The sequence below is a fragment of the Gobio gobio genome, assembly GCF_949357685.1.
Source record: "Gobio gobio genome assembly, chromosome: 2".
Taxonomy (NCBI): Eukaryota; Metazoa; Chordata; class Actinopteri; order Cypriniformes; family Gobionidae; genus Gobio; species Gobio gobio.
The window spans coordinates 67,270,158-67,296,455 of record NC_137098.1 but is presented as its reverse complement, the minus strand read 5'-3'; the positions used below and the strand labels follow the sequence as shown (position 1 = coordinate 67,296,455).

General features: G+C 40.6%; 2 protein-coding genes across 2 annotated transcripts in view; both read right to left on the bottom strand.

Moving 5' to 3' along the window:
- Nucleotides 1–7,688, bottom strand: part of LOC307120608 (histone H3.2) — a gene marked incomplete at its 3' end in the record, with an annotated part of 447,270 nt that extends 439,582 nt beyond the window's left edge. The window contains exon 1 of the mRNA XM_079807725.1: nucleotides 7,629–7,688. The remainder of the gene's footprint in view (nucleotides 1–7,628) is intronic.
- Nucleotides 1–26,298, bottom strand: part of LOC307120077 (basement membrane-specific heparan sulfate proteoglycan core protein-like) — a 335,684-nt gene that overhangs the window by 80,691 nt on the left and 228,695 nt on the right. The window contains exons 13-15 of the mRNA XM_079806937.1: nucleotides 22,297–22,578; nucleotides 10,168–10,440; nucleotides 9,409–9,678 (exon numbers count right to left, since the gene is read on the bottom strand). Of these exons, the coding sequence (XP_079663063.1) occupies nucleotides 9,409–9,678; nucleotides 10,168–10,440; nucleotides 22,297–22,578 (825 nt within the window). The remainder of the gene's footprint in view (nucleotides 1–9,408; nucleotides 9,679–10,167; nucleotides 10,441–22,296; nucleotides 22,579–26,298) is intronic.

Genomic DNA, 26,298 nt, shown 5'->3' with positions numbered 1-26,298 from the left:
CGGAAATGCGATGTAAACAAAGGATTAACCATCAATATTACACCGTTATTGTTTCGTTGGATTAAAATGCTCTATGGGATGTTATTCAGTGGACCTTCACCTTTCCATTCATTCTGGAATGTTTAGCAGAGGATGCGTGTGTGGCTCGTAATTAGGACATTAAAGGTAGGTGCTCTGTTTTTAATTATGCTTGATTTGATGTGTATTGCTTACATTCATGCAAAAATACAGCCGTTATAAGCTTTTCATTGAAAAACAGTGGTCTGTCCTCGATGCTTGAGGTTTAGACCTTTAGAATGATATATAGTTTGTCAAGATTAATGATGTTTTTTTGCGTTAAATCTATTAACAAACATTACACTCGTGCTAAAAATAGCGCTTCAACCCGTGCACGTGCTCATGAACGTTAAGGAGTTAAAGAAATATTTAGACAGACAGGTGAAGCAGAGGAGATTCCCCATGTTAGACGGCAGCAGAGTCGGTAGCAGCAGTGAGCTTCCAGCTGTCAACAGCGTCGTAAACGACCTTTTCACAGCTTTCATCCGCAAGTTTCTGTCTGATAGAAGCCAGCTCTTCCACTATGTAAAGTTCATCTCTCAGGTCGCACAAGACAGTTTCAACAGTCCCCTGGATTCTCTGCAGATGTGGCGTTAGACCGAATTGTTTAAGAGCGTTTGCTAAAATGTTTTTTAGCCCAGGCTTGAGCACCTCCTGACTGGTCTCATCGAAATATCCGTAAAAATAATAGGGACTAGGTTCAAACAGGCACGAGTGTCTCGTTTGTGAAGGATGATCGACTGCGCAACCGTCACAATCCTTTTTCATCCTTTTATCAATCAGGTTTTGCAGGATGATGGTGACGACCGATTTAATGATCTTGTGACCCGTCACGCCAATACAGCCGTCCACATCATCACCGGCGCTGTCAGAAATCTTGGCGATGACTCCTGGAGATCCGTAGTTTGCGAGGAACTCGAGGTTATGATACCCCAGCTCTGTGCAGAACGTGGTCAGCCATGCATTGCATCTTTGGTAACACTCGACCGTTGGCTTTGATGATGATGATGATGATGATGGTGATGATGATGATGGTACAGTGTTGAGAGAGGTAGCTTCGCTTTCCTGAGACATGGTGCTTGAATGGTGTAAGTACTCTTCTGCGGTGGGTATTTAATGATTGTAGAATGTGGGTGGGGCTATATGAACGCCACGCCTACTAGTAACACACCATTCAGGGTGAAAAAGTTTGCCTTTGATGTGTTTGTATCGGTCACGCGCCTCACACCACTTAAACATCTTGTCTATTTTATAAAATATATCCTCCATAACCTGCAAATCACGCCACTTAAATATGAACTTTATGTCATAAAGCTTAAGATGATCCTCCTCAGAAATAGGCCATGAACGCTCTGGCTGCCCCTTTCCGAAATCGCTGCAGAGAATGTACACGTAATCTTCCGGATTTTTGTTAATGTGATCGGCTAACATTCTGTATCTTCCCGTCACTAACCCATTCCACTCTGCTATGAACAGCGGATCGTCTCCTCCGTCTTTCAAATCACGCCACACACGCGTGTAAAACAGATTCCATTCTTTTTCTGAGAAAACCAGGTCTGGATCATCCGTTGTTTTCGTTGTAAATCTTTCGTCGTTGTCCACATTGACCAGTCTGACCTCTCTTGCTTCTTTGTCAAAATTGTATGCACACACTCGAGAGCCTGACAAGTGAAACTCATATCTGATATCCTCCAACGGCTCGTGGATGAATTTGGTCAGACAAGGCCCGTGCATCTTCCTAGGAGCTAGAGCCAGATTTTCCATTGCCGCCTCGACGGTTCTCTCAGGAGTTTTAGGTGAAGTCGCGGCCATCGTAGCAGATTAGCTTCTTTGTGTGTGTGTGTGTGTGTGTTAAATCACAAGTTGCGTTCTGCTGTTTTTTTCTCCCTTTTAACAGTTTACCGCAAAGGCCTGTGAGTGCAGGTGTGTTTTCCGCACAGAGGGTGGGTGTAAGGGGCGGAGCTGAGGGAGGGGGCTTCGCGCGAGCCTGCGGGTACATTCTTGTTTCTGTCGTCAACCTGAAAGGACGTGTTCGCACTGATGTCCGTAAGAGAGAATTATTTTAACTAAAACTAAAGAAAAACTTGATATGTTTAATGCCTATACTTGTTTGAAAACAGTGTTTACTCTATCTTTACAAACCGTAAGTCAAAGATATTCTTTAACATGTTTTTATATTTATGAAAAAACATTTTAACGGCTCAAAGTTCAAATGTATGTGAAATACTATCTTTGTTTAATAAATACTATTCCCTGATCTTGTCACTGTTATCCAAACACAATGTCTGACATTTTAAAACGTTTCAAACACATTCGTTTTTAAACATTCTTTGATCGTTTTCTAACTTTTTAGAAAAACACACAAAGTTACAAACAGTTGGAAATACCTTTGAATGGGGAGGAATAGCAGGGGGGAGGATAATAAAACAGGGGGTCAAAACAGATGGCCAAAACAGGTGTCCAGAACAGGTGTCCAGAACAGGTGTCCAGTCCGGTGGGAGGGAGGGGGGAGGAGGGAGGGGGGTGGAATATTAATTAGGGGTGCCATAAATCAATCAAAAGTGACACTCTGTGCCCTTTATTACTCTCTTTTGTGAAACTCCTGCATATATTTGTGGATCTCATTCTATTTATTTATGAATTTATTTAATTTTTGTGAATCTCTTTACATTTATTTGTGGATAATAATCTATTTGTTTGGAATAAAGCAACAAATCTACCCCCATACGATGCCAACAGTGTGCGATGCAATATTTGTGACAAGATAACAGCTGCCAAGACCGGCAACACAACAAATCTGAATCACTCGACAGTGCACACAATAACTGTAACTTAAGAGCAGAAAGTTGCTCCGTATTCGACTGCAAGAAGATCTGGAGCATCACATAAATGAACCGAAGCTCAGCATATAGGCTACTAGCCTCACAGACATGAGAGATAGGCCTATAGAAAGATTGAAATGTCTACTTTAAAATGAACCAATACAAAAACAATCCAAATATACAATTGAAAGAAGCATTTCCCTCTGTAAGCGCCCGTGCGTTCACTACTGCAGAGATGATCAGCATCCTCAACTTCATCTTCACCCCACACAGACTCAGAAAACTCTAGTTTATTAATAAATCATTCAAATGCAGGGAATAAAGCAAAACCCCATTCCACAGCCATACCTCACTGCATGAAAAGTGGGATTTTCGTCAGTATGTGACACTGTAGATTGCCGTGAAACTTCAGGTTTACAACTGTGCACGGCAATTTGCAGGCAACACCGAAAACTGCCGTAAATTGTCGTAAATTGACGTGGGCCTTGCTTGGCAGTTGACCCCCCATGACCCCCCCTCCCCTTAATTCTAGGGGAGGCTTTATCATGTAAATGAACATGCTGTGAGCTACACAAATGCAAAGCAGAGTAGCAGCAGGGGGAGTTTTATCTAGGTTCTGAATTTTTTTGACTAAAACAAGTTTAAAGTTTAAGTTAAAATGTTAACTTAAATTTAAGTTAAATGTACTCGTTTCATCGAGTTCACATTACTAAATTTTTAGGGCAACCAGTTTGCTCCAATTTTTTAAGTAGATTCAACTTGTCCGGGCTCACAGTGTAGATGAATTACTCTGTATGTCATTAGCAATAACCAATGTTATGTAAAAAAATAAAATAAAACAGGACAGCAGTGAAGACAGCAAGACAATGAACCAAAGCACACAAATAAATCAAGTAAAGCATACAGTTTACATACCAAAATAAATTTTTCCACCCTGCACTGTGAATGATTTTTTAAATGGCTATTAATCATAAATGTGAAAAGTACAAGTTTGTGTGTTTATATTTAAGTCAGATTGTGTTTTTCTGTAATTGTCATTTAAATTGAGCTCACACCACATTTTATGAATTATCAATGCAGATTTTCAAGAGGTGGTTTCCTGGACAGGGTTTAAATTATGCCAAGAGTAGGCCTTAATCTATTTAATCGTGAGTTAAAAAATTGTTGCCTGGAACAAAGATTAAGCACAGATTACTAACACCTGGACTATGAGTCCTGAACTAAAATAAACTGGATTCATTTACAGTTTTATCTAATTGCTTACACAAAATTTCTGAAAATATGGCTCCATTTCTTGTAACTCTACACACAAAACATCAGACATCTCTTGCAAAAGCAACACTTTGTGCAAAACTATTTTAACTCTTCCAAAAATGTTGTTTTTGCATATATCTAACTACACACAAATATGCACAACTGAAGAATTTACAGTTGAACTGAAATCAACTGACCTGAATCAACACTGAAGTCACTTGAGCTGAATTTTGACACTATATTGGCTTGTTAGAGCCGGTTTACAGCAGAATTTGTTTTGAACTTGTTACTGAAGCTGCTATGAAAAAATATATTTTGTTGTATGCATATTCTTTCTTTCTCAAACCTTAGTTTTGATTTCTAAGTGATCAATTTATGTATAAGTGTTTTCACACATGATCATTGGCTGTATGGGTCCTCAGTAAATTAATGTGGCATTTAAATGGCAAAAGTCATTCTTGTCTCTATAACTTATGGCTTCCTAAAGACACGTTTATGGGTAAATAAAATATTAATAATATAAATAAAATGAATATCAAAACATATTTTAAATATAATGAAGTAATTTTATTATAGCACTCATCAGATGTTCCTGGAAACAAAACAGAGACAGACCAGTATAAACAAACTATACAACAAACTAAACACCAAATTACAAAAACATTATTATGTGAAAGTGAATAAAGTGTGTGTGTGTGTGTGTGTGTGTGTGTGTGTGTGTGTGTGTGTGTGTGTGTGTTTTCAGTTATAAATATGTGCTGTGTAAATTAGCCTATACTTTTAGAAATTATATATAGCCTAACTTTAAAAAACAAACAATAACCCATATAGATAAATTATAATAATTGTATAATATTAAGCATTTACTTAATATACATTGCAACATTAGGCTACTTTACTCTAGCACAGTAGTCAGCTAAGCAATTAATTAATATCTTATATTAATATACATAGCCTAGGCTACATCTAAAGGTAAGTCTCCTTTAAAAAAAAAAAATACACTTCGACATGTACAGAATGTGCGCGTTAAGAAACACGTTCAAATGTGTCTTCTTAACATGTTAAAACTGTGTGTCGACTGTGTGTGTATGCCTGTTACACGACCAGAATGTGCGTGTCTACACATACAAAAGAAACATGTAAAAAATTGCTGCGTTGACGCGGAAAACAGGGCGTGTTGAAACGGTCTTAAGTCACGCGTTTCGTATAAAGAGATTTGGCCCCGGGCGCGTTCCATAGTAGAGCCCTAGTCCAATCACGTGCGAGGTCGAGGTCATGGCCATGACGCGTAGAAGACGAGCTTTAAGCTTTTTTGTTTTTTTACATTTCCTATGTTTTTTGCTGCTTTCCTTTTTCGCGATCAACAATGACAGGACACCGTCTTCAACTCAATCTCTGCATGGACGCGACAAACTTTTTGGACTCATTTTCAGGAGGCTGTCTTCATCTTCACAACTCTGAGGCAAACTGCAGGCGCTATGAACCACAGCATGGGTAATGTAACATTACGATTTAAAGAATTTGCTTTTATTCAGCTGTATAAGGAAATGGATGCGTTAATAGATCCGAGCTTAAAACTGCACATTTTGTTTACACAGACTATCCTCGCCTCATAACGAAGCCGTGAGCTCTTATCTGCTTGGAGCGATTTCCGCGAGTCCAGATTTAACCGCTGATCACGACGAAATTGTGTGTAACTTAAGTATAACTTCTGTTTTTTTCATTCCTTGTTTAATTTTACCGTGACTGTTTTTATTAATACCAGTCTCATGTAATTGTTTTCCAGCTGCCTGTAAGACATATTATGAATCGACACACCGGTGCGGAAACTGCGAAGTTTAGCTCGGAGTCGATCAAGAAGAAAAAGGGTAAGATTTATTATATTAGATCCGTTTTTTGTCAATGTGAGTATTTTTCAGGTTGCTTATTGTCTTTATGGATTGTATTACAGTTGCTGGAAGCGAGAGTGTGCTGGATGAGGTGGACATTTGGAAGTCCGCGACCATTGAACTCATGTTTGACGAGGAAGACGGCTTTGTTGACGGGGTGTCTGGATGGATTGTGCGGCCACCGCCCTCTCGCAGCCTGGAGCACGCCGAACTTTACATTACGAGACATTACTGCTGCACTGTACATAGTTGTGTGTTTAACAATGAAGCTCTTTCTTTGAGTAAACCGCTGTGTTTTATAAATGAAGCCCTTTCTTTGAATAAACGGCACGGTCCGTATAATTTTCCCATATATTCCTTGATGGTATGAATACTTCATAGCACAATAACATTAATATAAAACAAATTATTACAACATAAATTATATATTTATTATTATTATTGGGATTTACATTTATAATGAGCCAGGGGGACCAATAATGATTGGTTTGCAGTGATCTGCCAACCAATCACGAGGGATTTTTCTTTTTTAAATGTAGTGGCTTCAGCCAATAGTGAGTGAGTAAATTCAAGTCTGGCCGTTGACTCTCTGGTTTCGCTACTATTCATATGCAAATTAGAGGCGTCGCACCTCCGCGCGGTCTCTCAGCGGGGGGCTCTCCACCTACGTCATGGTTCGTTTACGACAATTTGTGGCACAGACGAACGCGACGTTAGGGAGATTTCCGGGAGTATACAGGCGTTTACGGGGTCGAAAATCCCACTTTTCATGCAGTGCCTGCCACACACTCAGTTTAACCCTTCTCTGGCCTTCGTTTGGGAATTACACTCAGGGTCTTTGGGGTCTCCACAGACCCCAGGCAACAAAATGTATTTTTGCAACAAAACGATTGTTTTTTTTTTTAGAACAAATATAATTTTACTCTGTTTATTAATGTTTTTACTCAATACATGTGCTGTTTTTGGAGTATTTATAATAATTTTTAAATTTATATTAATAAATTAAAAAATATTTTTTAAAGGATTTTCACACAAAATCAGTTTTTATGTAAAATTCACTTTATAAAAGACCCACATTTCTAACTTTCATTCATGGGGATAACATGGATTATTTGACATGGTTTAGTGTAAGATTTTTGCCCATCTTTTGGAAAATAATAAATAATCTTTTTGGTCAATAAAAGTATGGCAGCAGAGCTCCACTATTTGCTATGTGCTATTTGACTGACTGAAAGATATCTTTTCACAAGTATTTTTCAGTTGGATTCATATCTAAATGTTATGAAATCACATTTATAACAATTAAAATTAAATTAATTTTGTCAAAGTTTAGCATTTTTTTGTACTGAGTTTTTTTTTTTTTTATGATGTTACATTAGGATTACAATCAAACCTGAACAAGAGAAAAGTTGGAGTCTTTAGAGTTTATCATTTATTTCAAACATCTGATTTTCTTATAATTCTACAAATTTAATCTACACTTCAGTTACTAACTGCAATAGAACAAAAAATAACAGAAATGAACAGTTGTATTACATATTGAGTAAAAAATACACAACATGAACATCAAAATGCAATGAACTGAACAGAAATAACAAGCAATAACAAATTTATTCCTGTGTGTGTGTGTGTGTGAGAGAGAGAGAGAGAGAGAGAGAGAGAGAGAGAGAGAGAGAGAGAGAGAGAGAGAGAGAGAGAAGAAAGCGAGTGTGTGCATGCGCGTGCGTGTGTGTGTGTGGTGTGTGTGTGTGTGTGTGTGTGTGTGTGTGTGTGTGTGTGTGTGTGTGTGTGAACCTGATCATTTTGCATTGTGGATGTTTTATGCATTGTTGGAAGTGTGCCACTTCATTTCTGAATGCGTGTTCTGTGTTGTTTCTGTTTTTGAGGATGAATTTTGTCCATTTTCTAGACCCTGAGTGTGACTTTTTTTGTCACACGAACATAAAAACAGATATCAATCCAATATTTTTTTTTATTTGTAAATCTAGAGAGTGTTGACCACCGTACAAAGTCTCATGCCATTTGGACAGAGGGAACATTTTTTTATTTTATTTGAGCAAACGTCCTTTGGGGTCAGAAAAGACCCCGAAGACTGGAGAAGGGTTAAGAGCAGTGTCGTCTTCTTATAATCAGGAGTATAGTGAGTACATGCTTTACCTACACACATGAAATACTCAAAGAACATTTGCATTTACAGAAAGGCGATTTTGAACTGCATTTCTATTATTTACACACTTTGATGAAATGTCATTGTTTTCAATCTAATGCTTTTACAAGACTTGACTCTTTGTGATGTAGTCAAACAAATAATGAACCATTTGCATAACTTTTGTTTTTATTTCTAAAATAATAAACAGAGAATGCTTTTGCAAAGTGAGCTAATATCACAAACTATATATAATACAATATAATTCAATTTTTAAACTAGCTATAATACCCTGGACATTATAATAATAACTAGAATGTACATTTCCTGAAGAAAATGTGAGTGATGCTTGCAGCTACACTGCCCATACACTGCTGCCATGTTCTGAGCAAGATGCTAACACAACTAACATATTGCTAGCATGTTTTAACAATATGCTAACATGATTAGCGTGTTATTGCTAGCATAATGCTAACACAATTAACATGCTGCTAATATAATTCTAACACTATTGGCATGCTGTTAGCATGATGCTAGCACATTTTTACTTGTTTTTATCATGTTTAAACTTAAGCTAATTGCTATTAGCATGTAGCTATTCACTGCTAGCATGTGTTGCATGTTGAAAGTCCAGTTTGCTAACATGAGTCAAAAGGCCATCACAATATGATGTCCTGATGCAGAGATATAGGTCTTGTTAAACCGTTGCTAAGGTACTCTGTTTGGTTGCTATGGAGTGGCTTGATGCCAATGATGATGCTCCAAAAACTCATTGCCAGTATGAATGATATAAACCAACCCCGTGCCTCTGACATTCAGATTAGAAGATATCCCTCTTTGGGTTTGGGTTACTAGGGTGATCGACAATGGTTGCTAGGGCGTATCTAGGAAGTGATGAAGGTGATTTGTGATTGTGTGTTTGCTGCCACAAATCAAATGATAACACCCATTAAACAAATTGAACAAATAAAGCCAAAGGGTTTTGAGGTGATGTGTAATCTTGTTAACATTTGTGAACGATGCCCAGCTCTACTGGAAAGTCAGACATCTGTACATGATGTTATAAAAGTATCCTGATAAATGTGCGACACACACAAGACGTGCAGTTCTGCATCTGAAGACAATAATGACTACAAGTGAATCTCTTCAGTCCTCTATAAGAACAGATGCGGCTGATACAGAAGATCATAAGTGTTGAAATATGGATTATCATTAGACAGATGTGAATATGAAGACTCACCTGATACAGTCAGTGTAACAGCATCACTGGGGTGAGAGAGTTGAGTCTCCATCTGTCCTGTACAGGTGTATTTACCGCTGAGAGACACATCAGCTGTGAAACTGTATTCTGATGATGATGTTGATGATGTATAGACAGGTTGTCCATCTCTAATCCAGCTGTATGTCCACTGAGTGTTTCCTCCTCCCTGTATGTCACATGTGAGAGTGACTCTCTCTCCTCTGAACACACTCTGATCCGGCTTCACCTTCACTACAGGTTTTGGTCTCTCTGTATTAATACACACATGAGTAAATATTGACTGAAACAGCATCACAGTCTCATGATCACTGTTATCAACTCAAAACCTGATGAGACGAACACTGTATTACAAATTAAAGATCTAGTTTGCTTGCAGTTTGTATTGATTACATCAAAATCGCTTGTAATTTCTGATAAACTTTTTATAAACTAAACACTGGATATATCGTATCATACACAACATACATGTAGACTAAGTGTTATTTTCTATTTACTTGAACAACATTTGTACAACATTTATAATTCTTAAATCATTTAAGAGTGTAAAATATTACTGAATTAAACATGCGATGTGATGAGGTCATGTGACGATGTTAATAATATATTGTTGTATAATGTGTTCTGTTATGAAGGGCGATAGAATACAGTAGTTCAACAGTCTCTTGATTGTACATGTGATCATAGAGAGAGTTTATGAGGACAATAATACTCAATTATACTCAATAATACTCAACTCACCCACAGAGAGAGAAACACCAGAGCCTTCTTGTGATGAAACTGATCTTCCATCAATGTGACCTTTACACGTGAACTGACCCTGATCAGACTCAGCAGCTCCTCTGATAGTGAGAGTGTCTCTGTTTACAGTGTAACTCTGTAACTTTACTCTGTCTTTATACCACTCATATCTCCAGTCACTGTGATCAGACTTTATCTCACACTTCAGATTGACTGTCTCTCCAGTGAACACAGATCCGTCTGGTGTCACAGTCACTGTAGATGTGGGTAAAGCTGAGAAGAAACACAGAAACACAAAGTGACTCAAACAGCTCTTTCAATACAATGTAAAAGAAAGACATTTTGTAAATGTTTAATTGTAAACTATTGTAAGTAAAAAATGTTGAGGATGTTGAAGATCTCGATGATGAAGTTTTCTTGCAGCAGTGACAGAAGTACATGAAGCATCTTGAGTTCATCAGAGTCAGAATGAACCCAGAATAATCTCTGCTCAAACATTTTATACTGTATTATATTCATTGTTACGTCTATGACGTATTGTCTGCTGTGTATATGTTCCTGTGTGTCCTCTCTGACAGGATTGGCTCAAGGCTTAATGAGAGACCGTCGATGGTTGGACCAGAGATGAGGCCTGGACTATAAATTCCTCCAATTCCTCTCACTTTTGCTCTCGCCTTTTACCTGTTTGCACTCTCTTTTGTTACTTGTCATGATCTCTGCTGTGTCTCTCCTTGATCCTTATTGCTCATGTGTTAGCCTTGGTGTTCAGCTTTAGTGAAAATGCTGTTAAAGTAAGTTTCAGAGTGCTGTTAACCATTGTGAGAGCTTTATGTCCTGAACGTCCATGTCCCATGAACCTGTTTGTAAATCACGTGTGAAGCTGTAGGGGGTGAGGGCCTTATTTATTTTTGTAGGCCACTTGGCCACCACCCTTTTCTCCTGTTTTGTTGGATAGATAAGGAGGTAGGTTATGTTGTTACGTCTTTATTTTGATGCACATGGAAGTTAGTTTATTAATGGGAAGTTAGAGTGTTGTTTGTTTATTATTTTGGCATTTGCTCACCCCTGATCATTTGCTTCAGGGGCCTATACCATGAAGTCGGTTTAGCTGGCTAGCCAGATATGTTTAAGCTTAGTTTGTGCCAATCCTGGGTTTTAGGTACACTCTAAAAAAAAAAAGGTTCTATATGGCACCAAAAATGGTTCTTGGCTCGTAATCATAGGGGAACCTTTTTTAGTGCTATATAGCACCAATTTTGGTTCTTCAGCGGTTCTTCAGCGGTTCTTCAGAGGTTCTTCAGCGGTTCTTCAGCGGTTCTTCAGCGGTTCTTTGACTAAGGTGCTATATAGCACCTCTGAAGAACCGCTGAAGAACCACTGAAGCACCAAAATTGGTGCTATATAGCACTAAAAAAGGTTCCCCTATGATTACGAGCCTTTTTTTTTAGAGTGCATTAAAGTGGTTTGGCTTTTAGCCGTGTTCATCTCCATAGTAACTTACGCTCCACGGCTAACCTGCTCCAGGGCAGGATATGTTCTGGATAAGAGATCTCAAACTGAAATTGGACCAATCAGCTGTGAGCAAAGTGACACACCTCTGATGCAATAAAGTCTAACTCTAACCCTGTTTCTACTCCAAATTAAAGGTCACTACATAGCAAATGGTTTTTAAAGACTAAAGTGTCTGGCTTTTAACAATGCTTATTTATAATAATAATACTTTTGAATGATTTACATATCATTTATGTAATTATACCCTTATATATTTTAGTTAATCAATCATTAATAGGCACTTAGTTAAAATTTATATTAATAGCCTATATAAAGGTCATACAAATAAGCTTTAAAATCAATAAATAAAGCTATAAAATTACTACATGTGATCCTAAATGTTCAATTCTCTCTTTATATCAACTAAACTAACTTCATAACTTTTACTTGCATTGACGTATAAGATATTTCTTTAAGTTATCCTCTTTCATAGACAGCTCTTTTCTTCCTGACTATTTGTTTAAATTCTTAATATTTTTCAATCATGTAATATTCTGCAGAAGAGAGAAGTGAATCTCAATTTCACTGATCCACAGCATGTGATTGGCTGTTCACTACTGATGTCACAGCTAAACTCCTAAACTCAGGATCAAAGCCTGAGCTGACAGAGAAAGCTGATGATCAGCATCATGGGACCAACAAAATCTGAATAAATTGGTTTGGTTTTGTCAACTCAAAACTAATCCTGTAACCCTGAGTTTGTTAAACTACCATCATGGTACAGGCCCCAGTTCTTTTGTTTATTTATTTTGTTTTTGGTTGGTGTTCTCCAACGGCTGCCGCACAAAAGAACTGATCAGAAACATCTAAGAAACTGAGAAAATAAAATGAGTACTTGAACAGCCATTTCGTGTTGTCATTTATGTTGCGGTTCTGACCTAGACCGGGGCCGTAACATCATCTTCCTGCTCGACGTGTAAATGAAGTTTGGTCTTAAGTCGTTATTTTGTTAGTTTTTTGCGCACAAAAAGTATTCTCGTCGCTTCATAAAATGAAAGTTGAACCACTGGAGTCACATGGACTATTTTAACAATGCCTTTAATACCTTTCTGGACCTTGAAAGTGTTCATTAAATTGCTGCCTATGGAGGGTCAGAGAGCTCTCGGATTTCATCAAAAATATCTTCATTTGTGTCTGAAGATGAGCGAAGGTCTTACGGGTTTGGAACGGCATGAGGATGAGGAACTAATGACAGAGTTTGCTTTTTTTGGGTGAACTAACCCTTTAAATAGGGAGTAAGCGTCCCAACCCCCACAGATGAAAAAGATGTGGAAAAGACCAAAAGTGTGGCAACATTTCACCAGACTCGATGCCAACAGTGCGCGATGCAATATTTGTGACAAGATAACAGCTGCCAACTCAACAAATCTGAATCACTCGACAGTGCACGCAATAACTTAAACTAAAGAGCAGAAAGTTTCTCTGTATTCGACTGCAAGAAGAACTGGAGCGTCACATAAATGAACTGAAACTCAGCATATAGGCTACTAGCCTCACAAACATGAGAGATAGGCCTATAGAAAGATTGAAATGTCTACTTTAAAATGAACCAATACAAAAACAATCCAAATATTTGATGTAATCCAACAGAAAGGTGCATTTCCCTCTATAAGCGCCCGTGCGTTCACTACTGCAGAGATGATCAGCATCCTCAACTTCATCTTTGCAGCCCACACAGACTCAGAAAACTCTAGTTTATTAATAAATCATTCAAATGCAGGGGTTAAAGCAAAACCACATTCCACAGCCAAACCTGCACACACACCCTAAGAGCAGTTTCTTCTTCTTATAATTAGGAGTATAGTGACCACATGCTTTACCTACACAAATGAAATACTCAAAGTCAAAGAACATTTGCATTTACAGAAAGGCGATTTTGAACTGCATTTCTATTATTTACACACTTTGATGAAATGTCAGTTTTCAATCTAATGCTTTTACAAGACCTGACTCTTTGTGATGTAGTCAAACAAATAATGAACCATATGCATAACTTTTTTATTTCTCAAATAATAAAAGCCAACAGAGAATGCTTTTGCTGCAAAGTGAGCTAATATCACAAACTATATATAATACAATATCATTCTGTTTTTAGCCTAGCTATCATACCCTGGACATTATAATAATAAATATAATGTACATTTCCTGAAGAAAATGTGAGTGATGCTTGCTGTGTGCAACTACACTGCACCCTACACTAGTGATGGGCAGACCGAGGCTTCGTGAAGCACTGAAACATTTGAAGCAAATGTGCCATATTGTTTCGAAGCTTCGAATCAATCCGACACCCGTCTCTACGGCGACATCTAGTGGTCACTTGTATGTGTTGATCTGAAATACCTTGACAATGATCCATGTAAAAAAAAAAAAAACAAAAAAAAAACAGTTTTTAACATGTCTTGTGGTCGTGAAAAATGATCATTAATAAAATAAAAAAAGCCAGAATGTGTCACATTTATTCAAAAATGATTTGCTCTGTAATTGAAGGAGTTTGCTGACTTCTTTTTTTACATATAATTTCTCCAGCCTTTGAAAAATCCTCTCACATGGGACACTTGTTGTCCTCTGCACCCTCCAAAATGCCAGGATGAGCTCCTCAAATGGTGCATCAAGGCTAGCTGCCTATCACAATACACACATCTCACTTTATTTGGTGTTTCAAAATGGAAATGCTCCCACACCACAGATGTACGGCATCTCTTGTAATGGACAATAACAAAGATAACTTCCTGATTAACAACATCCTCATGCTGGGAAAATTTTATATAACCTACACAAATGCAAGTTCTTAACGGTGAAACCAAGATTTTATTATTTCATAATGAGTTTAACTCTTATACAAAAGCACTCAAAGTTATGAAAATGCAATCAGTCTTTTTTCCATTATAGAAGAATATGATCTTCAAACAAAACCCTAGCGCCTTTAATGTTTTTTGTTTCTTGTATTATGATTTGCCTGATCTATTTTTCTACTGTACTTTCAAGCACCTGATCTGTATTTTGTAATACAAAAATGTTCTGTTATTGCCATGCTGTTTGTAAATGATTATTTGTTCAGCAAAAAAAATAATGTACGGCATCTCTTAGGTGGAGCCTCCATTTTTATCTATTCTATTAATATATCTATCTATATATTACCAATGAATCTATATAATTCTACATCTCTCACGTATGCTGTGCTATCTGTCACTATCTAACATATGAATGTGTCACTATATCTATCCTATCTGTCACTGTCTATACCTATCAGTCAATATATCTAATTAAAATCTAGCCTAAATATAGCCTAACCAAAGCGCACTATAAATCTCACTTATATCACAAAATCACTGCTATCACAAAATCACTCTCCTCTCACAAAAACCCACGAGGTGAAGATGGATTTACTTCACTTTTAAACTGTGGTGAATTAGGTTCATACAGATGTGTGACTGTGTTTTGTTCCCGCCTCCTTTAATCAACGCAGTTTCGACAGGCACCACCTGATGAAACACTTCGAAGCTTCATTTAGCCATAGTCACATGACATGGTGTTTCGAATCACAGTTCGGAGCAGTGTTTCGAAACATCTGCGCTTCGGGTCAGTTTCGCGTCAGCCATCACTACCCTACACTGCTGCCATGTTTTTAGCAAGATGCTAACACAATTACCATGTTGCTAGCATGTTTTAACAATATGCTAACATGATTAGCATGTTGCCAGAGATGGGCATACAGACATGGAAATGTATTTAAAATACAAATACAAAATACTGTGTGGAAGAAAGTATTATACAAATACAGTATTTGGTATTTTGAAAATCACGAAATACATGTGAAAGTGGTGATTCAGTGCAGGTGTCCCCTATTGTGAATGCCAAAAAGCATTTAGATGTGTACAACTGCTTAGAAACTTTCGTTTTCATTTGATATACCTCTTCCCTTCCCCTGCCCTGTAGGAAATAAAAAACTACAAAAAAAAAAACAACAACTCATTTTTGACTTTTATTATGTTTTATCCAGGCCCGGATTGGCTAATCGGGAGCACCGGGAAAATTCCCAGTGGGCCGGTCTGTTTTTTTGGTCGCGAGGGCCGTTGTTGTCATGGCACTGGGTTGAAATATGGATGCTGTCCCTAAGCTGCCTGCACTCACAGCAGCCCCACTTTTTTATTTATTATTTTACCGCAGTCCAACTCTTTTTATTTATTATTTTACCGCAGCCCCACTCTTTTTATTTATTATTTTACCGCAGCCCCACTCTTTTTATTTATTATTTTACCGCGCCCACTCTTTTTATTTATTATTTTACCGCGCCCACTCTTTTTATTTATTATTTTACCGCAGCCCCACTCTTTTTATTTATTATTTTACCGCGCACACTCTTTTTATTTATTATTTTACCGCAGTCCAACTCTTTTTATTTATTATTTTACCGCGCCCACTCTTTTTATTTATTATTTTACCGCGCCCACTCTTTTTATTTATTATTTTACAGCAGCCCCACTCTTTTTATTTATTATTTTACCGCGCCCACTCTTTTTATTTATTATTTTACCGCAGCCCCACTCTTTTTTATTTAATATTTTCTCGCAGAGTGCAGCCCGCAGGTTAATGATGACGTGATTATATTTTGACTCCCTGGCCCCGCCCCCGACACAGCACCTTGCAAGTTGCTCAAAATAAAAAAAAGTCAGATAAAAATGGATAATGAAGCGCAAATGCGGCGCTGAAAAGGCCAGAATAAAAAAAGAAGAAAGCTTTGGAAACTGACGCGGCCAAATATTCTAAGCTGAGCAGCACATTTTGAAGACGACGAGGCCGGTAAGCTAACGTTAAGGTAGTTAGGAGCAGTGCAATTTGCCAGAAACCGTGCAAAACAACGTTGTCTGCAAACCACGTTCATGTCTCAAACTTTTTCTTGTAGCTCTTCAGCAGCAGCCGCCTCTAGTCCGGTTTGCTGCTAACAGTGAAGAGCAAGGCCCAGTAACGTTACCAAGCTCCAGTCATGAGCCCAACACACCAGAATGGGCAGCTATGATTGTCATTCAGAAGAACTAATGAAGAGCCCTGATCAATGAAAAATGCCCTGAGATAATTAATGATACCTGATGATTCAGCAATACATTAATGAAACTGACTTGACTTGATTTGAAAGCTTTGTAAAAAGGGGATATTTGTGGTGAGAAATAAATGTAACAAATTTAATTTAGTGTCAGAAAGAGAGCCAGGACCCAGTTGTGAAGAGACTTATGCTCTCACTGTGAAAGACACAGGTAAGCTGCTTGTAGCATAGTGTGTGAATAAGCAAACATTATCACTGAAAAAAACTGTATCTTACTTGTTTCCAGTTCAAATATCTAAATATTCTTAATTCAAGATACATTTACTAGACAAGTGAAATGGCATAAGAAATTATGTCTTGTTTTCGGGGGAAAAAACACTCTAAAAAACAAGTGATTTTTTGTTGTTGTTGTTGCTTAAAACAAGCTAAATCTAAAACTATTATTATTATTATTTTTCTTACACCATTGGTAGATAATATTGATTGTTTTAAGCAAAAAATCACTTAATTTTGAGGTGTTTTTCATACTTGTTTAGTAAATGCATCTTGATGTAATAATTTTGTTTTGATATTTGGACTGGAAACGAGACAAAAATACTAAGAGAAGCTTTTTTTTTTTTTTTTTTTTGCAGTGATCACATTAGTTACAATATAACAACTTTCTATGCCCAATTGTTACTAGTGACCCATTATATTTTAATCAAATGATAGTGAATATACAAAGCCCACGATTAAAAGGGAATATGATAAAAGTAATATGAATTAAGCCTGCATATTTTACCATTTTGAATTTTGAATTTGCTTTGATTTAATTCAATTTAAAGGTCCTGTTCTTCGTGATCCCATTTTTCAAACTTTAGTTAGTGTGTAATGTTGCTGTTAGAGCATTTATAATACCTGTAAAATTATAAAGCTCAAAGTTAAATGCCAAGCGAGATATTTTATTTAACAAAAGTTCCCTTTCAAAGCCTACAGCGAACGGCCGGTTAGGACTACATCCTGGTATTTCCTGCTTTAATTACGTCAGTAGAGCAGTATGTCGACTAACCTCCGCCCACAAGAACGCGCGAAAAAGGGGGCGTGGTCTTGTTGCTCCCGCGTGGAGAAGAGGAAGTGTTGCGTTCGGTTGAGTTCGTATAGTTTGTTTGTCGCCATGTCGTCGAGACGCTGTTATTTTCATCCCGGAGTCAAGTCACCTTTGGCTTTCCCAGGGACGCTGTACTTAGAGATCATTGAGCGCATGCATCCCCGTTATGGTGAAAGGCGGGACTTTTCCGGTAACGTGCGCTCTGCGTGCGCTAAGCTGCTGTCCAATCACAACACGGGAACCGCTGGCACAATCAGAACTCGTTACGTGTTTCTGAAGGAGGGACTTCATAGAACAGGGAAATCTTTCAAGCCGTTTTGAGGACAGTGAAAACAGCGGTATACAGATAAGTAAATTGTGTGAAAAATACTGTGTTTTTTTACACGTGAAACATGAACACATGTTATATTGCACACTGTAAACACAATCAAAGCTTCAAAAAAACACGAAAAACGGGACCTTTAATTTGAATGTGCTTTCCATGTCAAATATGTTAAAGATTACAATATGCTTTTATTGTGATTTAAATACAGGTGCAAAAAGGCAGATAACAGTGCAATACTTGTTTAATTCTTTAACTAATGTTCTCATATTTGTGAAAAATATTTGAAGTTGAAAAGCAGCTGTTTCCTTGAAAAAGAGATGCTACTGTCATTAGAAAGTGCAATACATTTTATTTTCTAATCTTAATTTTGTATATATTTATTTTTTCTTAAAGAAAATAGATTCTGATACTGTCCTGTTATTTACGGTTCTAATAAATCTTCACTGTGAAGCAAAACTTAGGCTACTGTTTTTGCAAAATAATTTTCAAAAATACAAAGAATTACAAGGCTGTAGAGAACGGTGCGCCTATTGCAGACTTATATTCTGAGGTTTTAATTACATTATTTTAATATAGTCAGTCGTGAACTAAAGTGGGCCGGTCTAAGGCATGAAACTCGAGGGCTGAAAATGAGTCCTAATCCGGCCCTGGTTTTATCACTATCATTACTTCAAACTCAGTACTGGGTTTAACTTGATTATTTGGTTATAGGGTTTAAGAAGTGTACTAAACTTTTTCACGTGTCCTCAAAATGACCCACAACCTAATCAGTTTATATGAAGAAATCCATTTATTCACAAACTTCTCACAAGACGGGTGTTTGACAAATTATTCAGCAAACTACTTGCTCTCATCGCTGCTTTTTGATGATTTTTTCATTTTTACTTGTTTTTATCATGTTTTAACCCTAAGCTAATTGCTATTAGCATGTAGCTCTTCACTGCTAGCATTTGTGTAGCATGTTGAAAGTCCAGTTTGCTAACATGAGTCAAAAGGCCATCTCAATATGGTTTGGAGAACAATTACTCACAGTCGCCCTCTGTCGTTTCACAGAATTATACAACGGAGAGCACGCAGTGTTACCAACTTAGCAATTTTGTTGCTAGATTTATCAACTTTTTAGACTACCCTAGCAACCTTTTTTTTTTTTTTAAAGCACAGAGCAACAAATTTAGGAATTTTTTTAATTTATTTGGCAACTTGTAACAACTTTTGAAAAGTGACTCTAATCCAAACAACACGCAAGCTAGCTCAATACACTGAGCAGTTCATTCATAGTTCCTTAAAGGGATAGTTCACCCAAAAATGAAAATTATGTGCAAAGCTAAAGAGAAAGCGGCAACTGTGCTGATTCCACTGCTTGCCGTGTTAAAAATGCCTTTGAGTCAAAAGTTTAGGCCTATTTGTCAGCGTTCCACTCTGTCTCCGAGCACGCACAAAAAAACTGCCTGCCAACGTACAAGTGTGAATTTGAATTTCCTTTTGCAGCAGTTAAAATAACACAAATTACATCACACCCAATAACTCATTCACCCTTGCTTCTTTTTCCACTCCGACAATCCAAATATTCCTGCCCACTAAAAGCTGCACAGATATATTTGCTTACCCCAATAGGCTTATCTATGTAAACGATTTAGAAAAAGTTCCATCGATTCACAATTTATATCATCGCTACGATCTATATTAGATTTTTTCCTCAGGTTTTAAAATACAAAATAGTATTTTGTATTTCAAATATGTATTTTAAATACATGTATCTGAAATACTGCTTATCCCTGCATGTTTCTATCATAATGCTAGCACAATTAACATGCTGCTAACATAATGCTAACACTTTTGGCATGCTGTTAGCATGATGCCAGCACATTTTTACTCGTTTTTATCATGTTTTAACCTTAAGCTAATTGCTATTAGCATGTAGCTCTTCACTGCTAGCATTTGTGTAGCATGTTGAAAGTCCAGTTTGCTAACATGAGTCAAAAGGCCATCTCAATATGATGTCCTGATGCAGAGATATAGGTCTTGTTAAACAGTTGCTAGGAAACTCTAAATGGTTGCTAGAGCGTGGCTTGATAGCTTCACGATGATCCTGAGATAGTGAGTGGTTGCCTGTGTAAACTTCAATCCATTAGCCTAAAAAAACGGATTCTAACGGCTTGGTCAAAAGGAATTCTGCGTGTTAACCATTTTTAGCATTTTGGTGAAGTTCTCTTAATTTATTGATATCTCATTTTAAATCTGACTCCATTAATAATTTTATCTGACTCCATAAAGTGTGTTACGTTTAGAGTTTATCAGCTGATTTTAAGATTAGTTGCGATTTAATTTAGATCGTTGATTTTTTTTGTATCTTCCTAGTTTTCAAATTCGTTCATCAAGAGACCCAATATCGCAGAGAAACAGACGCATCCGGACCGCGCGCTCACGAGCACAAAATGATTACTTCTGATATTAGTCAGAGGATGCAGAGTGAATATTTTACCTTTAAAGCTACACTGTGTGATATTTCCCCCCATCTAGTGGTTGAAAGGTATATGACCATCCAGTGAATATTAGTTTATCTTCCTCTCAATTCCGATTTCGCTTTAACTCCTACGGTGGCTGATTTAGTCCAAGATTAATATCGCTTCCAGTTCGACCTCGTCCACATTCGACACGGTGCCATCGAGTGTTAAAACGCGAAAGGCAAAGCTTGAATTCACTGGTATGTCCCTCTTTGGCTGATGTACTTTCAAGATGGAGGGGCAACATGGCGACCCGCATTCGAACCCCTTACCCGTATGTATTTTCAATGGCATATTATAAACTTACGAGAATACTTTATTACTTGAAAGAAGTAAATATACATTAATGAGCACATATATTTTTGAAAGAACTAAGTGTTTTTAGCTAAGAATAAACAAAAAAAGTTACACAGTGTAGCTTTAAGTGGTTGCACATGCTCACTCAACAAAAAGTGTAATTTTAGTAATACCCACGAAAGCCACTGCAACTGCAACTTGCTAATACAGGGATAGTCAGAAATCCGATTATCGCGCACTCTGCGCTCCATGCTTCAGTCGTGGCGTCATCGGTGTGATCTATCATAACCCTAGATTTTGCGGTAATAAAGGAGTATACATTGATCCATACTAGAATAATGATTTCAGAAAGATACGGAATAAATCAAGATTAACATTTATTTTGGCCAGACAAGAAAATAATTAAGCAAGAATCCATGGTACACAACTGATCAGCGTAAAAACATAAACACAATCGCAAAGTAATATACAAATAATTTCAGAGTCATCATGTCTGGCACAATACATGCGGTGTGTGTGTGTGTCCCCAAAGACACTGACCCAGCACCACATGGGGGTTCTGGCTGCAGAATGTCCCTCCTGACAGCTCTGTTTCCTCCCTTAAATACTGAAACTAGAACAAAAGGGTTGTAAATATTTGCAACACAAACACCTGGTTTTGGGGGAGTGAATCAGATATCTTTGAAGAGACCACTCAAAAAGGAGAGCCGGCCCCTCTCCCGTCACCACACGCGCGCTCTGACCAATCAGAAGTGAATGTGTGGTGAAGAGCCGGCCGTTTCGGTATGACTGAATATGATTGAGCTGAGCAGGAAGAACAACAGCAGCAATGCACTACAAGTTTCTTTTCCACTCATGTTTTCCAACTGATGGAAATCCGTCACAACGACGGAGAACTTTAATCTCTGCAAATGTGTCTTTGCTATTTTTACATTCATAATCATCAGCGACTTCTGCCAGAGCTTTGTGTGCTTTATGTGCTCTTGAGCGAGAGGCATATATTCCTTCCTCAGACCCTAAATGAGTCACAACATTAAACAAACTCAACAAATAAAGCCAAAGGGTTTTGAGGTGATGTGTAATCTTGTTAACATTTGTGAACGATGCCCAGCTCTACTGGAAAGTCACACATCTGTACATGATGTTATAAAAGTATCCTGATAAATGTGCGACACACACAAGACGTGCAGTTCTGCATCTGAAGACAATAATGACTACAAGTGAATTTCTTCAGTCCTCTATAAGAACAGATGCGGCTGATACAGAAGATCATAAGTGTTGAAATATGGATTATCATTAGACAGATGTGAATATGAAGACTCACCTGATACAGTCAGTGTAACAGCATCACTGCGCTCAGAGAGTTGAGTCTTCATCTGTCCTGTACAGGTGTATTTACCACTGAGAGACTCAGCAGCTGTGAAACTGTATTCTGATGATGATGATGATGATGATGATGATGATGATGGATAGACAGGTTGTCCATCTCTAATCCAGCTGTATGTCCACTCAGTGTCTCCTCCCTGTATGTCACATGTGAGAGTGACTCTCTCTCCTCTGAACACAGGCTGATCCGGCTTCACCTTCACTACAGGTTTTGGTCTCTCTGTATTAATACACACATGAGTAAATATTGACTGAAACAGCATCACAGTCTCATGATCACTGTTATCAACTCAAAACCTGATGAGACGAACACTGTATTACAAATTAAAGATCTAGTTTGCTTGCAGTATATATTGATTACATTAAAATAGTTTGTAGTTTCTGATAAATTAAATACTGATAAACACTGGATATATCGTGTCATACACAACATACATGTTGTAACAAGTATCCACTGGAGGCAAGTTGTTGGACCCAAGTGCAGTTATTTTATTCAACATAAAGCTTAACATAAATCAAAACCTTGGCAAAACAACAAACAAAACTTGGCTGTGACAAACATGACTAAACAAAACAGACTTGACTAGAAAACTCACCACCAACAGGTTACAACATCAATAAGAGACAAAGACACATGGCAAACATGAGGGCTAAAATACACACACAGACTAATGACAAGACAAGTGACACCTGTGAACAGTGATGAGACAATGAACCAATGACAGGACAAGACACAAGACCACATGAGGGCATGGGAGTCACATGACACTGAAACATGACAAAACCAGGAAGTGCATGACAAGACTGTGAACATGACACTAAAACAAAGCAAGAACATGATAAACTAAAACATGAACAAGGAACAATGAACATGAACCAACACCAAAACACCATGTGACAGATCCCCCCCTCTATGGGCGGCCCCTGACGCCCAAACACCAACACTTCAATGGCCTAATAACAAAGAGTCCAAACAAAAAGTCTTGGGGGGCGGTCTTGGGGGAGGGATGGTGGGCCAGGCCCGTGCAGGGGCACCGGACCCAGACATGACCTGGACGGGCCTGGGAGCGTGGGCGGACCTGGACCCTGTGGCGTGGGCGGACCCTGTGGCGTGGGCGGACCAGGACCCTGTGGCGTGGGCGGACCCTGTGGCGTGGGCGGACCCTGTGGCGTGGGCGGACCAGGACCCTGTGGCGTGGGCGGACCCTGTGGCGTGGGCGGACCAGGACCCTGTGGCGTGGGCGGACCAGGACCCTTTGGCGTGGGCGGACCAGGACCCTGTGGCGTGGGCGGACCAGGACCCTGTGGCGTGGGTGGCCATGGCGGCAACGGCAGTTCAGGGGCCCACAGAGGCGTGGCCTTCATGGCCTCCATGTACCCCCTGCCCCCCCCCCAAATTTTCTTGGGCGGGACTGCGGGGCCGTGGGCTGGAGCCTGGACGGGGCCGTGGGCTGGAGCCTGGACGGGGCCGTGGGCTGGAGCCTGGACGGGGCCGTGGGCTGGAGCCTGGACGGGGCCGTGGGCTGGAGCCTGGACGGGGCCGTGGGCTGGAGCCTGGACGGGGCCGTGGGCTGGAGCCTGGACGTGGCCTTGGGCTGGAGCCTGGACGTGGCCTTGGGCTGGAGCCTGGACGTGGCCTTGGGCTGGAGCCTGGACGTGGCCTTGGGCTGGAGCCTGGACGTGGCCTTGGGCTGGAGCCTGGACGTGGCCTTGGGCTGGAGCCTGGACGTGGCCTTGGGCTGGAGCCTGGACGTGGCCTTGGGCTGGAGCCTGGACGTGGCCTTGGGCTGGAGCCTGGACGTGGCCTTGGGCTGGAGCCTGGACGTGGCCTTGGGCTGGAGCCTGGACGTGGCCTTGGGCTGGAGCCTGGACGTGGCCTTGGGCTGGAGCCTGGACGTGGCCTTGGGCTGGAGCCTGGACGTGGCCTTGGGCTGGAGCCTGGACGTGGCCTTGGGCTGGAGCCTGGACGTGGCCTTGGGCTGGAGCCTGGACGTGGCCTTGGGCTGGAGCCTGGACTTGGGCCGGAGCCTGGACTTGGGCTGGAGCATGGACGTGGGCTGGAGCTGGAGCATGGACGTGGGCTGGAGCAGATGACTCTGGCTGGGTTGTGGTGGGTACTGTGGGGTTGTGGGGCCCATCCTCCACAGTCCCCACCGTAAAAGATGACCCACCCAACTGCAGTGCAAAGTCAATATACTGGGCCAGAGTCCACGGCAAAGTGCTCTCAGGCATTAAATAAGCTAGGTGCTCATTCAGTCCAAAATAAAAAATGTCCTTGAGTGCCTGATCATTAAATTCTACTTGGCAAGATAGTCCACAAAACTCCTCAACATAATTTTCCAGGGGACGACTCCTCTGGCGTAAACGCAGTAAAGCAACTGCTGGGTCCATCTTGTTGGTCTCTTATTCTGTAACAAGTATCCACTGGAGGCAAGTTGTTGGACCCAAGTGCAGTTATTTTATTCAACATAAAGCTTAACATAAATCAAAACCTTGGCAAAACAACAAACAAAACTTGGCTGTGACAAACATGACTAAACAAAACAGACTTGACTAGAAAACTCACCACCAACAGGTTACAACATCAATAAGAGACAAAGACACATGGCAAACATGAGGGCTAAAATACACACACAGACTAATGACAAGACAAGTGACACCTGTGAACAGTGATGAGACAATGAACCAATGACAGGACAAGACACAAGACCACATGAGGGCATGGGAGTCACATGACACTGAAACATGACAAAACCAGGAAGTGCATGACAAGACTGTGAACATGACACTAAAACAAAGCAAGAACATGATAAACTAAAACATGAACAAGGAACAATGAACATGAACCAACACCAAAACACCATGTGACAGATCCCCCCCTCTATGGGCGGCCCCTGACGCCCAAACACCAACACTTCAATGGCCTAATAACAAAGAGTCCAAACAAAAAGTCTTGGGGGGCGGTCTTGGGGGAGGGATGGTGGGCCAGGCCCGTGCAGGGGCACCGGACCCAGACATGACCTGGACGGGCCTGGGAGCGTGGGCGGACCTGGACCCTGTGGCGTGGGCGGACCCTGTGGCGTGGGCGGACCAGGACCCTGTGGCGTGGGCGGACCCTGTGGCGTGGGCGGACCCTGTGGCGTGGGCGGACCAGGACCCTGTGGCGTGGGCGGACCCTGTGGCGTGGGCGGACCAGGACCCTGTGGCGTGGGCGGACCAGGACCCTTTGGCGTGGGCGGACCAGGACCCTGTGGCGTGGGCGGACCAGGACCCTGTGGCGTGGGTGGCCATGGCGGCAACGGCAGTTCAGGGGCCCACAGAGGCGTGGCCTTCATGGCCTCCATGTACCCCCTGCCCCCCCCCAAAATTTTCTTGGGCGGGACTGCGGGGCCGTGGGCTGGAGCCTGGACGGGGCCGTGGGCTGGAGCCTGGACGGGGCCGTGGGCTGGAGCCTGGACGGGGCCGTGGGCTGGAGCCTGGACGGGGCCGTGGGCTGGAGCCTGGACGGGGCCGTGGGCTGGAGCCTGGACGTGGCCTTGGGCTGGAGCCTGGACGTGGCCTTGGGCTGGAGCCTGGACGTGGCCTTGGGCTGGAGCCTGGACGTGGCCTTGGGCTGGAGCCTGGACGTGGCCTTGGGCTGGAGCCTGGACGTGGCCTTGGGCTGGAGCCTGGACGTGGCCTTGGGCTGGAGCCTGGACGTGGCCTTGGGCTGGAGCCTGGACGTGGCCTTGGGCTGGAGCCTGGACGTGGCCTTGGGCTGGAGCCTGGACGTGGCCTTGGGCTGGAGCCTGGACGTGGCCTTGGGCTGGAGCCTGGACGTGGCCTTGGGCTGGAGCCTGGACGTGGCCTTGGGCTGGAGCCTGGACGTGGCCTTGGGCTGGAGCCTGGACGTGGCCTTGGGCTGGAGCCTGGACGTGGCCTTGGGCTGGAGCCTGGACGT